This window comes from Aedes albopictus, chromosome 2 (assembly GCF_035046485.1).
Source record: "Aedes albopictus strain Foshan chromosome 2, AalbF5, whole genome shotgun sequence".
Taxonomy (NCBI): domain Eukaryota; kingdom Metazoa; phylum Arthropoda; class Insecta; order Diptera; family Culicidae; genus Aedes; species Aedes albopictus.
In genome coordinates, this window is record NC_085137.1 from 227609364 (window position 1) to 227625397 (window position 16034).

Genomic DNA, 16034 nt, shown 5'->3' on the forward strand with positions numbered 1-16034 from the left:
GCTGAAATAGCTGTGGCTGGGTTTCCAACCAAGGGTAACATACAATTGAAAAATCGTGGTTAAAACTGTCGATTTTCCAACCCTTTGTAGCCGGAATTTTTCCAAGCGTGCTTCTGGAGTTTTATTATCTACGTTTTTCTGTGGTTTTGGTAGTAAATAGTATAAAAATGGTAGAATATTATGCGGAAGATTTTTTCTGGACATCCTAGGTCATCCAAACTATTCTTGAGTTTAAATCCTTAAGTCTATGGCTGTAACGATAACTGATTTCATTATACAAAGCTGCGATTTGTAATCTACCATGTCCAGTTAGTCTTCTGAAAATTCAATAGACAGTATCAGATCATTCGGGATATCCTAGGTCATCCAAACTGTTCATGCACACCAAATTTTTTGAAACGCTTCCAGCACAAAAAAAATCAGCAAAGTAAATTGCTGAATTTCAGCAATTTTTTTGCTGAATTTCAGCACAACGTTGCTGATCAACTGTCAAAATTGCTGGATGGTTCAGCAAGTTGAAAAATAATTGCTGATATGCAGTAAATTCGCATTGCTGAATGAAATCAGCACAAAAAAAATCAGCAAAGTTTGCTGAATACCAGTAAACAAAATTTGGTGTGTGGGTTTAGATCCTAAAGTCTATGGGTGTAACGGTAGCTGATTTCATTATACAAAGCTGCGATTTGTAATCTATCATGCCCAGTATGTCTTCTGGAAGGTAAATAGACAGTATCAGACCAGTCGGGATATCCTAGGTCATCCAAACTGTTTTTGAAATTAGATCTTTAAGTCTACGGATGTAACGGTAACTTTTTTTTTCATTTTGCAAATCTACGATTTGTAATCTATCATGTCTAGTAAGTCTTCTGAAAATTCAATAGACAGTATCAGATCATTCGGGATATCCTAGCCCAAGTAACAAAATTAATTTTATAATGCTTTTGAAGTATTCTTCAACACCTGTTCTTTAAGGACAAACATCTTAGAATCCCTGGGAAAAAATCATTAGTATTGGTGCACTAGAAATGTTGTTAGTATGCGTAATGGCAAGAATTTGCAGCTGTCAAACATTGTTTACGTTTTCCATAAAAGATCAATCCATCAGCTCACCCATACAATTGCAACGAAAAGAAAACTGGCCATATTTGCATGTTCGTCCCAAATAGTAGGGAAAGAACACTGTTGAGACAAGTAAGCGATCACGACCAGTACAGCTAGCAAAGTGCATAATTGAATTCCGATTTTTATTGGTGATGAGATTAAATTGGCACTATTTGGCTAATTTTTAACTTAAATCAAGTGAAATTATCCAGTGGCAGATAGATTAGACACCTGTGAACACTGAATATTTAGTGAGATTGGCAAAAAATAAGTGTAAGTGGTTCAAAAGAATGATTTGAAGTTGGCTAGTGGTGCGGGAGCCGTGAGTGAGGGGATGATGTTGCCTTGTCAACAATGTTTTCAATCGCACAATTTTGAAGAAATAGTGCTTCAATTGACGACAATTAGTGCTTTACATGAAGATTGGACATAAGGGAACAGCTTATTTTGATATTGTGTAGTTTCATAGCAGGTAAGTTGCATAAATTAAGAGTTTATTTAATGGCCCGGAATTACGGTGAAGTTTGCATATGTGTGCGCGATGTAAAGAATGGTAAGGGGCAGTGAGGGGGGTAGGAATCCATCTTGGCTGCCATTTTTGTACTTTGTTAAGTTTGTCCTTAAAACCATGCATAAACCAAATTGCTCTACAACACGACATCAACTCAACCATAAACCCACCATAAGATCAAAGAGGCCCATCCTAAGATGCTCTTGGAGAGTTGTTTTCAAATTTCTCATAAAACTTGTTGTACTTCCCAAGTTGTCCTCAAGACGAATTGCTCTCTCCTTGTAGAATTCTTCAAGTGGACGATAAAACGATAATAAATCTGCCAGTGTTGTTGCTGATGCAGCTTTTATGTCGACAGAAAAGTTTGGTGAATTAAATTGAAACTAAAAACACAATGAAAATGACACATTATTGTATTCGGGATTAATTTATTACACAAATTGGAAATATTTCCGGGATGTAGCAAGGATGCCAAATGCCAAGCAAAATTCATCGTATATATGTTGCAAGATACTTCCAAAAATTGCAACGCGCTTCCATAATAACGCACTAATAAAATATTTTAAAATATTATTCCTGGCACGATTCCTGGTCATGCGAACATTGCTCATGAGTTTTCTCAACATGGCTTCCATTGAAATCTAGGTCGGTGGTCGGTCCATCATCGATGGTTTTAATCAACATCACCATAAGATCGTCTTAAATTTCTTTCAACTCATGCCAGAGCTAGAAGCATAACTCAAGAATACTAGGATTTATAACGTTCTCAATGCAGCCTGGTTGGCCTCCATCAAGAACGTCCTAAATTTATTTCATCTTATGCAAGGGTATGAAGTATTACTCAAGAGTACTCAGGTTTATAACGTTCTTGATGTAGGTTTATGCAAACTCCGCCGAGAACGTCATAAATCATGTACGCCAAATTGTAAACAAACAATAAATTATCGCAGCGCGGTGGATTTTGTGAACTTCGTGCGATAAATTTAATCATCAGGCCGGTACCGTTGCCAACCAGGCAGACCTTTTTCGGGAACCGGCCTTGATGTGGTGCAGCGCCTTATTCCTCCGGTCAGCATTTCCAACAGGTAAGTGATTTTGCAGGTCGATCATTTGACACCCGATTACAAGGGAATCGACGTCCTGGAACCTTATTTCGGATGCTGCAACCGGAGGAACTTGGCACTGCACCGCATCGCGGTTGGGTTTTCGGGTAGGTGTTCTTGATTGCTGCCGATGATAATGAAACGATGAGAATCAAAATCTGATGCTTGAGTTTTTCCTTGTATTTTTCATGTACCAAACTGTTCTCATGCGAGAACAGTTGCTCTTGATCAAGAACGGATGATTGAAGATAACTACAAGAACCTTATAAAACTGAAAATAAATTCAACAGTTCTTGTTGTGTTTATGGTTTTATGAACTGAACCTCAAGTGTTCTTGGAGGTGTTTTTAAAACCACATATTGATGAAGAATAGTTGTGCTTAGCTGAAACTCCGATAAGATCAACTAGAATATGCAATGTTCCGATAAAACTATCATAAAAACAAATAAAACCAAATAGAATTGGGATTGTTACTTGGGAGGTCATCCAAAGTGCTCTTGAGTTTAGATCCAAAAGTCTGCGGGTGTAACGGTAACTGCTTTCATTATACAAAGCTGCGATTTGTTATCTATCATGTCTGTAGTAGAGTAGAAATGACGTCTGTTTCAGATTTGCAGTAATACAAAAGTGACGTTTATTTCTCATCATCCAAGGCTCAGCCTACTACATCTCTCCTTAACTTTAAATAAACTTAAATAGAGTGTGTAATGCATTGGGTAATAGTTGTGTAAATGAAACCTATTATAATGTTATTTTGTAAGTACAATTGGTCATTAAGGTATTATATACACCATGTGTTATTACTATGTGCTTCGGTTGGGAAGATTGACTACAGGATCTTATAATGAAATAATTGACTATCGACAGCTGATCTCTTCAGGATTTCGAATGTTATCGAGCTTGTAGAACTGGTCTTTGTCAGTATCATCCTTCAGGTTGGAATGGTAGTCTTGCGTACCTAGTTATGATTAGAAGCATATATCAGAAGAGTCATTTTCAACACAAAATAACATTTCAATACTTAACCTTCCACATTACTATTTCTTTTTTTTTCTTCATCATCGGCTGAATATCTTACCTCGGTTATTCCACAAAATTGTTTAGTTATTCCCCTGGTCATATAATCTGAGTTTTCATGTGATATTGATAATTCGCAACAGAAACCTAGAATAGTCTAAATATTAAATATAACGTTTAATCCTTATGTATTTCAATGTCTTTGTACCAGAAGATAAATTGAAAATCAATCAACTTCCTTTATTTTCTGGTAGATTGGACTGACAAATGGACTAAGAGTCTCCTACATTTGGTCTTTTCTTTTGCAGACTGAAACATCAAGTTTCCTTTGCATTTCCCTTTATCATAGATGGACTGAAGTCTCACTTCCTACATCTCATGATAGACTGGAATGCCAAATGGACTGAGATGGAATCTCCTACATTTGGTCTTCTTTATTGCAGACTGAAACATCAAGTTTCCTTTGCGTTTACCTTTATCATAGATGGACTGAAGATTCACTTCCTACATCTCATGATAGACTGGAATGCCAAATGGACTGAGAAGAGTCTCCTACATTTGGTCTTTTCTTTTGCAGACTGAAACATCAAGTTTCCTTTGCATTTCCCTTTATCATAGATGGACTGAAGATTCACTTCCTTCATCTCATGATAGACTGGAATGCCAAATGGACTGAGAAGAATCTCCTACATTTGGTCTTTTCTAAACTGACTGAAACTCCAAGTTTCCTTCGCAACAGACTGAAACTCCAAGTTTCCTTTGTATATCATTTTACCTCTTTTGTGGAAGACTGAATATATGTAACAATAAATGCACTAAGCCTGCACTTTTTTTTTTTTTTCATATAACGCATTTGAACAAAATATATATATAATGGAATAGGATTGGCTATCCCCTTCATTATTTGGTTTCTTTTACACACTCCCTGCATTTGGATATTAAAATCTGCTCAGAACGTACGTGATGTTCTATACGCTTCAAGCTATGAATTCAGCTTATATTCCAAAATCAGGCATGAGAAACACTCACTCAAATATTTATTTGAAACGCTGTTTGCCTTTTCCTCGGTGGAGCCATTTTTTTACATTGCTATTGCGTTCTCTGTTTTATCGCCAAGTTGTAGAAGAGAAACATCGAATAAATAGATTACTGGCAATCTTGAGTACGAAAAATCACACAAAGTATCAACATTTTGAGTCGATTGCAAAAGCTCTCGGTTTGAATCATCCATCTAGCATTGATTGGTTTTAAACCAAACCTTTTTATAGCCGGAATAACTTTCAGTATAACAAGGGATGCTTTTTAATTTAATCGGCTGAAATCCATTCAGCACCCAAGTGGCAATACAATTTGTATAATCGGGTAAGTAAGTTTCCTACAATTTGTCCATTGAAATGGTTTGGAATATTGAATCCATTTTTTTTTGTATGATGTAAACAGTATCAGTTCTGAACACCAAAATATTTACTGTAGGCAACCGGATTCGAACCAAGAACCTTGAGATCACCAGGCTCGCACGCTACCACTCGGCTATCGAACCGGTTATACTTCTTTTGACACTTAAGAAACAAAGGTAGCTCAAATGATATCTACAGAGTTGATTGAAGCAATGAAACAATCAACTTAGCACAAATGTTACCAATCCTTGCTTTTCTTTACTAGTTGATATTTCCCAAAGTTGAGATTATGTTCAAGCTACATAACAATAATTTATGTTCTACATGCCTTGTCTTAGCAGAATCCAGTCTCTTTTCTTTGATTCTCTTAGTTGTACCGTCTTGAACCGTTACATGTTTCGTTTTTAATATCGTTTGCATATTGAACTGGTTGAACTGTTCCTAGAACAGACACTAGGTCATAGTTTCCCAAACTGTGGGTCGCGATAAGTAAGCCGTGTAGCTAGATGGGTCGCTACCCGAAAAGTTTTTATTATACCAAAATCAACTATTGAAGTGTAATATCTTCGCTCTTATATGCGATAAAGTGATCGATATTCATCGGTATTGCTTCGATATTAAATTATATATATATAGTTGTGTAACAATGCCCGAATAGGGTGCTTACAGCAGACAACAAACCTATTACAATGTAATCAAACTCGTACAAGAACTTATGACATCAAAGTTATCAACATTTATGCTCATGAGAATAAAATCCTACTGCAGCCACAATGCAAAATCTGCAAAATTGTCTTCCGCGTCCCTTCTATTTTAACTTTACGATAAACGATATACTATTCTCCATAATATGCACGAATGCACGATTCCTAGATTTTGTGTAATAAGGTCACTCAATGTTGGCGCATCACATGAACAGCGTCACCTAGGTGCGCTCAGCTGCAGCACCGGCGCGACGGCGTGCTTTCAATTTGTATACTTTTGGGTTCGCTTTATCATACTGCTAGCAGAATGTAGCTCAACGACTATTGTAACCATTTCAACAGTCAAACTGGGCTGCGTGGTGCTAGTCTGTTTGCACATTGCACATTCTCACAATGTTGTCCATACTATCGCTGTCGCCGATAAAAGCAACAGCTCCTTCCATGTATGTTTAGTTGTAAGCTTGTAACCGTATAGAACCACTATTGAGTAAGAGTACTGCCTCTCAGTGGTGCGAATAAAACGTGAAGCGTATTCAAAAATAGTTCTTAAATTCTCGTGTAATCCCGGCAGCAATAGAAACACAACGTGGGGCCTACTCAACCGTTAAACGTATATCGTTAATTTAAATTAGCTTTATATTTTACTAACACAAAACACCATCAGGATCTCAAAATATGTCAAAGTGATTTCATACCTGTGCAAGTGTTTATCAGCTTAAGTAAACTTCCTTTCTATGTAGGTAAAACTATGTGCTGTGCACTCTTCTGGCAGCTTACGTCAGTCCGGTTCTCTTTGGTTATTTCAAATCCTGGGTTGATATAATTCCTCCATATGGTCCAAAATCCGTCGTCTTCCTCCACATCAAGTATATTCCTTCCTCTTCATGATTTCTGCATCTTTCTATGTTTGATTCTTGCATCCTCAGTCGCCAATGTAGTAGAGTAGAAATGACGTCTGTTTCAGATTTGCAGTAATACAAAAGTGACGTTTATTTCTCATCATCCAAGGCTCAGCCTACTACAATGTCCAGTAACTCTTCTGAAAGGTAAATAGACAATATCAAATCAGTCGGGATATCCTAGGTCATCCAAACTGTTCTAGACTTTAGATCCCTTAAGTTTACGAGTGTAACGGTATCTTCTTACATTAAAAGCTATGATTTGTAATCTATCATGTCCAACAAGTCTTCTGAAAGTTACAGTGTTGTTTTTATCAACTAAGCTTCATAACAGTAAGGAGCCCATAATATTCCAAAAATATATAAAAACGCGTATTGTTCCTCTAAGGGTCGATTTCTTCTCCCTGGCTATGGTCTCCGGAGTAGTGATGTTGATCTGGAATATCTCAAAACTATCATTACAGATTACAGTCTAAAGTTCAATGTGAGACTAACTACTGTTGCTATCAAGAGCTTAACTTCAGGATAGTTTGGACGACCCTCAATGTCCCAAAGGTTCATAAAAATATATAGTAGACTTTAGGTTGGTCCAGTCCCCGCTATTGATTATGAAACGTTACTCAGTATGTCAGATATAGCTAATGTTAAGAGTGTAGACCTGAAGTTCTTAACTCATGGATAGTTTGACTGACCTGGAACAGTCCCATAGTGTCTCTAAATGACATTTGAGATTTCAAGAGCTTCACGGATCTCAGCAGATCCTATGCTATTATTTATGGTGAAAACACAAAGTTTTTCTTGTAGATTTGAAGGGCCTAATTATAGAACAGTTTGGACGACCGTGAATGTCCCAAAGAATTATAATAAAAAAATGGACTTCAGATTGCTCCAGTAACTGCAGTTGATTATGCAGCGTTACTCAGTATAACAGATATGGATACTGTTACGAGTGTAGACCTGAAATCCTGAACCCCAAGGAAGTTTGGCTGACCTGGAATATCCCTGTAGTGTCTCTAAATGTCATTTGAAATTTCAAGAGCTTTGCGAATCCCAGCAGGTTTTGCAATACTATTATTTATGGCGAAAACACATAAAGTTATTCTTGTAGATTTGCAGGACTTCATTATAGAACAGTTTGGACGAACCTGAATGTCCCAAAGGTTTATAATGGAATATCCCTATAGCGTCTATAAATGACATTGTAAACACGCAAACACATGTTGGACTTCACAAAGAAATATTTAAAGACGAAGATTTTCTAAAGAATTATCAGATAAATGGTAAAAAAAAACATCGGAGAAATACCTTGATTAGATAAAAAAAAGCAATAGTGGAATTTTAGAAAAAAAATCTTGCAGAAACTTCTGGTGAAATTTCTGTCAAAGTAAAATCTGGAGATATTCCATTAACATTTTTTGGAGGAGTCCTTGCAGAATCCTGGAAGAATTTTTGACGTAATTCTTGAATCCAGGTAAGAATCCTTGGAGTAATTTTACAAAAAAAATGCGATAACCTGTAAAATATTTTTATTATCCGAAAAATGCTCTACAAAGCTTCATACACCTGTCGAACCTACTTTTTTTTCACCTAGGTTAGGTTAGGTATCTTTATTAGAGAGATTTTCAGCCCGAGGCCTTTTTCACCTGTTGCTACTCTATTCGGATTAGTTCTTATCATAGCTCTTGATTAGCCTAATATTAATAGTAATATTAATATTAATAGTAATAATAATACACTAAAACCTCTTTTTATGCATGTTATTTTTATGCACATTTAATTTATGCACCTTTTTTTATGCCCTGCATAAAAAGAGGGAAAGCTACTCACAACCAATATTGTGCATAAGAATATTTAATAATGATGGGAACTATTGCAACGGTGGCCAAGGGGTGTTTACAGAGGAGAGCAAAGGAAGGTTACAGGCTCGTTTTTGGGTGTTTCCGAAGGTCTCATGTGCGTTACATGGGGCCCGATCGGGTCTTAAGGGGGTTTCGGAGTCATTTCAGGAAGTCTCAGAGCATTTTAGACTGGTTTCAGAGGCATTACGGAGGCGTTTTGGTTTAGGAGGATTTTTTGTGGCATTTCAGGATGTTTCAGACCATTTTCAGCGTGATTCAGAGGCGTTACGGAAGCGTTACGGAGGAGTTTTCGGGGTGTTCGGAGCTTCTCAGATGCGTTACAAGGGGTTCGAGGGGGTTTAAGGGGGATTTTGGAGGCATTTCAAGACATTTCAGAGCATTTTCGGTGGGATTGAGATGCGTTACTTAAGCGTTAGGAGGAGTTTTCGTGGGGATCGGAGCCCCTCAGATGCGTTACATGGGGTCCGAGGGGGTTTAAGGGGGATTTTCGAGGCATTTCAAGACGTTTCAGAGCATTTTCAGCGTGATTCAGAGGCGTTACGGAAGCGTTACGGAGTGCTCGGAGCTTCTCAGATGCGTTACATGGGGTTCGAGGGGGTTTAAGGGGGATTTTCGAGGCATTTCAAGACGTTTCAGACCATTTTCAGCGTGATTCAGAGGCGTTACGGAAGCGTTACGGAGGAGTTTTCGGGGTGTTCGGAGCTTCTCAGATGCGTTACATGGGGTTCGAGGGGGTTTAAGGGGGATTTTGGAGGCATTTCAAGACATTTCAGAGCATTTTCGGTGGGATTGAGATGCGTTACTTAAGCGTTAGGAGGAGTTTTCGTGGGGATCGGAGCCCCTCAGATGCGTTACATGGGGTCCGAGGGGGTTTAAGGGGGATTTTGGAGGCATTTCAAGACGTTTCAGAGCATTTTCAGCGTGATTCAGAGGCGTTACGGAAGCGTTACGGAGTGCTCGGAGCTTCTCAGATGCGTTACATGGGGTTCGAGGGGGTTTAAGGGGGATTTTCGAGGCATTTCAAGACGTTTCAGACCATTTTCAGCGTGATTCAGAGGCGTTACGGAAGCGTTACGGAGGAGTTTTCGGGGTGTTCGGAGCTTCTCAGATGCGTTACATGGGGTTCGAGGGGGTTTAAGGGGGATTTTGGAGGCATTTCAAGACATTTCAGAGCATTTTCGGTGGGATTGAGATGCGTTACTTAAGCGTTAGGAGGAGTTTTCGTGGGGATCGGAGCCCCTCAGGTGCGTTACATGGGGTCCGAGGGGGTTTAAGGGGGATTTTGGAGGCATTTCAAGACGTTTCAGAGCATTTTCAGCGTGATTCAGAGGCGTTACGGAAGCGTTACGGAGTGCTCGGAGCTTCTCAGATGCGTTACATGGGGTTCGAGGGGGTTTAAGGGGGATTTTGAAGGCATTTCAGGATGTTTCAGACCATTTTATGCGGAATTAAGAGGCGTTACGAAAGCGTTACGGAGGAGTTTTAGGGGGTTTGGAGCCCATCAGGTGCGTTACATGGGGTCCGAGGGGGTTTAAGGGGGATTTTGGAGGCATTTCAAGACATTTCAGAGCATTTTCGGTGGGATTCAGAGGCGTTACTTAAGCGTTACGAGGAGTTTTCGTGGGGTTCGGAGCCCCTCAGGTGCGTTACATGGGGTCCGAGGGGGTTTAAGGGGGATTTTGGAGGCATTTCAAGACGTTTCAGAGCATTTTCGGTGGGATTCAGAGGCGTTACTTAAGCGTTACGAGGAGTTTGCGTGGGGTTCGGAGCCCGTCAGGTGCGTTACATGGGGTCTGAGGGAGTTTAAGGGGGATTTTGAAGGCATTTCAGGATGTTTCAGACCATTTTATGCGGAATTAAGAGGCGTTACGAAAGCGTTACGGAGGAGTTTTAGGGGGTTTGGAGCCCCTCAGGTGCATTACATAGGGTCCGAGGGGGTTCAAAGCGGATTTTGAAGGCATTTCAGGACGTTTCAGAGCTTTTTCTGCGGAATTAAGAGGCGTTATGAAAGCGTTACGGAGGAGTTTTCGGAGTGTTCGAAGCTTCTCAGGTGCGTTACATGGGGTCCGAGGGGGTTTAAGGGGGATTTTGGAGGCATTTCAAGACGTTTCAGAGCATTTTCGGTAGGATTCAGAGGCGTTACGGAAGCGTTACGAGGAGTTTTCGTGGGGTTCGGAGCCCCTCAGATGCGTTACATGGGGTCCGAGGGGGTTTAAGGGGGATTTTGGATGCATTTCAAGACGTTTCAGAGCATTTTCAGCGTGATTCAGAGGCGTTACGGAAGAGTTTTCGGGGTGTTCGGAGCTTCTCAGATGCGTTACATGTGGTTCGAGGGGGTTCAAAGCGGATTTTGAAGGCATTTCAGGACGTTTCAGACCATTTTCAGCGTGATTCAGAGGCGTTACGGAAGCGTTACGGAGAAGTTTTCAAGGGGTTCGGATCTTCTGAGGTGCGTTACATGGGGTCCGAGGGGGTCTGAGGGGATTTTGGAGGCATTTCAGGACGTTTCAGAGCAGACTCTGAAAAACCTTAAAAAGCCCCTCAAACCTCTTGCAACGCCCTTTAAAGGCTCCTGAGATCCCTTGAATTGCCCCTAAAGCCCCTTGGAACGCCCCTGAAATCCACATAATACTTTTGAAATACCCCAGAATTCCCCGTAATCCCATGAAAACACCAAAAAATCTTGTCAGAACACCCTTAAAAGGCTCCTCAAATCCCCCAAAACAACCCCTTAAAACGCCCCTGAAGCCCCTTGGAACCCCCTTTTTGGGCTCTCTGGGATCTTTCTGGAAACCCCCTTTAGCCTCACCTCAACAGCCCAGGAGCAAGACCTGTTCTCGCGAACTAGATTTTCTAATTGAAGCCCGAACTTAATTTATGCATAAATTTACCTCTTTTTATGCCTTTTTTTAATTTATGCACATTTTTAATTTATGCAGTCCCAGCTATGTGCATAAAAAGAGGTTCCAGTGTAGTAATATTAATTATAAGGTTTGATATCATAACAAAGTTTGCCCTCGGATTATTATTAATAACATATAAATTTTAAAATATGTTATTTAAATGTTTTTAAAATTCACTGTTATTGAGTTGTTATTGAAACTAACAAAACATGTTATCAAAATGGTTTTCCAGGAACATTTTTTTGTTATGATATTTGTTATTCTGCCGCTTATGACAGACAAGTTTATAACATGATATGTTATGCTAATAACATAAAAATAACTGATTTCATTGTTCAGTTATTTTACCAAAATAACGCATTTTGTTATGCAGTTGTTATTCCCTTCTGCTCGGGAAACCAGCAAACATCTTGTAGGTTTTTGCTGAACAACCATTAGCATTACTCTTCCACATGAAATCTTAAAAGTCGCCCATAATCATCACCGGAGGCTAATTGACGTTTGATCTATAACCGTTAGGGACTACAAAATTGCATCACAAAGCAATAAAAATTAAAAGCTCCATTCTAATATATTACCTCCGGACATGAAAGCTCACGTTCACGTTCATGGCAACCAACCCCCCAGCAGAGCAGAGCAGAGCAATGGAGGTCGTTCTTGGGACAATGCCTGTTTTAAACTATTCAAGTGATTAACTGGGAAACTTTGCCCGCTAAAAGCAACCGTAAACAAGCCAGCCAGTCAGCCAGCCAACCGGGACCAAATTTGTTTATTGACAAAATTGCGCACGTCATACTGTTGTACGTACATATAACTACATAGCTCATCAGAGAGAGAGAGGTGCCTTGGCCTTTGGCTGTTTTGGTTGGTACCGTACCTGAACGGTTGAAGGAAGTTTAATCGTGATTTGTGCCGAATCATGCCATGCGATAACTGTCACCAGGCTTGATAATCCTCCTCGAAATCAATAGAGTTTTGCAACATGCTCTACTGCGGTGTTTTGCTTTTGCCTCGCCGCGAGGGAGCGAACGAACTCCAAACAGAGAGGCAATAAAAACTGAGCGAGGAAGAGGGGAACGAAAAAAGAGCCGATGATTATTTCGGGTTTTTGAGTGCGATTTTCGCCTCGAGAGTCTTTCTTTGTATGGGAGTGGAACTCGCGAGAGCTTTTTGAGTGTGAGTGGGCGTGAGAAACACAACAAGAAATTATGAGTGTTGGACGAACTCCTCGCTGCGCGGCAAGCTCGCGCTCGGTGCTGTTGAGGATTTGCGTTGTGATTTCTGAGTTTTATTTTACCTCCTCAGAAAATCGCCAAAATCGCTTCATCATTTTCTCGCGAGGGAGTTTCTGTCAAGCCTGACTGTCACTGCCAATAATGGCCTGGCGGCACGCAGACGCTCTTCATCATCGATTAAAACCGAATCTTTTTTTTCTCGTTCTTGTTCTTTCCAGCCTGAACCTGTACGAACTGATCAAAAAGAACAACTACCAAGGATTCAGTCTGAGCCTCATCCGACGGTTTTGCAACTCGATAGTCAAGTGTTTGCGTTTGCTCTATCAGGAAAACATCATCCACTGTGATCTGAAGCCCGTAAGTATTTTTCCTTCTCTGTGGTAAAAGTGAATCGAAAAATTGTCCGGCGGATTATGAACAAGTTTTATACAGTTGGGTTGCATATTGGTAAATTGGTCGAAAGGTATTTTTTCAATAACTTATGCGAATGAATGGACAGAATCAAAGAGTCCGTTATCCTAGGGGGTCTGCAACCAATTATACTCACAGTTTATTATGTACAGATTCAACGACTTATAGCGTTAAACAATGGACAAGAATTGGAACATGGAATGTATTAACCCTATCCCAGCAGGGTAAACTGCCACAACTAGACAATGAGACATACCGTATGATGCTTGAGATCCTAGGGCTGAGCGAAGTCCGTTGGCCGAACTTTGGAGAACAGACAGATTGGCATCGGGTCAAATTCTGCTATAATGTGGCCTACGAGGTGAACACGCTGCTCGCCACCGTGGAGTTGGTTTCCTACTCAGCGCTCACGCCCACGCTGCGCTCATGAAGTTGGAACCTAATAATGAGAGAATAATTGTGGCCAGATTCAGAACACGGGTTCGAAACCTTACCATGATCCAATGTTACGTGTCAACCGAATCTCCCGAATTGCAAGATAAAGAGAACTTTTACAGGCAACTGAATGCTGTCGTGGACAAGATTCCGAAAGGTGATATCAAGATCCTCATGGGCGGCTTGAACGCGAAGCTTGTTTCCGACAACTTGAACTAGCTATGAGCACGACATGGGACGCCATGGTCTCGGAGAAATGAGCGAGAACGGAGAGTTTTATGACAACATTGACATGAAGATTGGGGGTTCGCTCTTTCCCCATCGACCAGTACACAACATGACATGGGTATCCCGTGAAGGCGTCACGGAAAATCTAATCGACCACATCTTCATCAGCCGAAACTTTCTTGATGAGCGGAACAAACGTATCGCCGATATTAGGGGTGATTCACAAATTATGTCAAGCAAAAATCGACCTTTATCAATGACCCCCCACCCCTCTTTCCCATATGTCACACTTGTTGTATGGGACCTCATCATTATTTGTATGAGTCGTCACGTTCTGCAAAACTCCCCTCCCCCCTAAAAGCGTGACGTAATTTGAGCACAGTCCCTTACGTCCGACAAACTTCTCTTATTCTGAGAGATCCGGCTGCGCGACGGCTGGAAAACGCTGCGGTGAAAGGACCCTGCGTCGAGGAGCTGGCCACGTAGAAGATCAATAGAGCATCGGGTGGAGCAGATCAAGAACTCTTCATCGCCACCAGCGAGAATAATTTGGACAGGACTCTAATTTTGCACCAAGGATTGTAATGAACATGGCCTCGGCTAGGGGAACAAAACCAACACCGCAAGTTGTGCGGACAAGCCTAGCGACAAGCATGCCTGTCTTCGGGAGCGTATGAGGATCGATTTCCCAACCACCTTCTAACGCGTTGGCTTCACAAGTTAACCGAGGTTCCCTGCTAGCGGATGCATATGCGACGAGACTTGTTATATGAGAATTTCCAACCTGAAGGAGGAGCAAACCATCCGGGATCGTCGACGCCAATAACTGATGCTATTGGGTCAACCCTATGATGGGTCTCACCACCTCCACCCAGTGTTTGCCACCATACATCAGCTCGGTAGAACAGCTAGGAAGCCATCCGATGTAATCAGGATTCGTAAGCCAACCGTACCAGATAACGAATAGCATAAGTTATTACGCACCGTTAGGGCAGGTAGCTTATCTGAATATGCATAGCTGCATAGGCTAGTGTAGGGCTAGACAATCTTCATTTGGGTTCAATAAACACACCTAATTCCTACACTCCTCACCCCCTCCCAACGAATCTTTCTTAAAACAACCCATACATTTCACAAGCGCCTTTCGGTGATCAAATCATTTCCGTCATGAATGGCGATAACTCGACTCCGACCGCTTGACAAATCGCCGTGCAGCACGTTATGCCGAAAGATCTCCCGTCGTTCAGTGGTAATTCAGAAGAGTGGCCTATGTTCATTAGTGCCTTCAACACTTCCACGGATGCGTGCGGTTATACCAACGTAGAAAAGCTTGGCCGACTTCTACGATGCCTGAAAGGTGAGGTTTTGGAGGCGGTTCGCAGCCGTTTACTACTGCCTACGTCAGTGCCGCAAGTAATTCAGACGTTGCAGATGCTGTATGGGCGCCTGGAGCAAATAACCTACGCGTTGCTCCAGAAGCTACGAGAGGTTTCGGAACCGAAAGCGGATAGCTTGTGCACGGTTGTGGCCTTTGAAATGGCATAGTGGAACTTCTGTGGTTATCTGGAGGCGGCTGGACATAGTGGACAAGTGCTAGACCTCTCAAATCCTGTGTTACTTCAGGATCCTAGATAAGCTTCCAGCGAATTTGAAGCTCTAGGGCCAATCTTGAGTTAGCAGTCGCTAAAGTCGAAAGAGCCGTCGAGTCGCGAAGCCGAAAGATTTCGTGAACGCACATGCTACGTCATCTGAGAAACCAAAAGTGGAGTGGAAAAACTACCGAAGAAGTAAACACTCATCACACCTAAAGCTCCACGCTGTTCCACATGCTGCCGGTGCGGCTTTTCTGCAAGGGAAGTTGTGTGGAAACATTAGCCTTTATCGATGAAAGTTCCTCTGTAACACTCTTGGAAAAGAGCCTAAACGAAACTCGTCAGGCCGAAAGAACGGAGATGCGTCTCTGCCTAACTTGGATGAGTAATATCAGCCGCGAAGAGAAAGGTTCACGTCAAGTAGAGGTAGAGATTCCTGGAGGCCAACGATATTGGCTAAATAACGTATGGACTGTAGAATCCCTAGCGCTATCGGTCCAAACATTGCGCTAAAAAAAAACTGGCTGATCGGCACCACCTACGAAAGCTGCCAGTTACGGACTTCGAATCCACAACTCCAGCAATACTCATCCCAGCAAAAAATACCCACATCACCCAACATATACGAGAAGGTCGCTT

The 16034-nt window shown here is 41.3% G+C and overlaps 1 protein-coding gene across 1 annotated transcript in view; it reads left to right on the forward strand.

Moving 5' to 3' along the window:
* LOC109401374 (dual specificity tyrosine-phosphorylation-regulated kinase 4) overlaps positions 1–16034 on the forward strand; it is a gene marked incomplete in the record, with an annotated part of 426866 nt that overhangs the window by 367705 nt on the left and 43127 nt on the right. Inside the window, 1 exon segment of the mRNA XM_062851247.1 lies at positions 12948–13086. Coding sequence (XP_062707231.1) covers positions 12948–13086 — 139 coding nt within the window.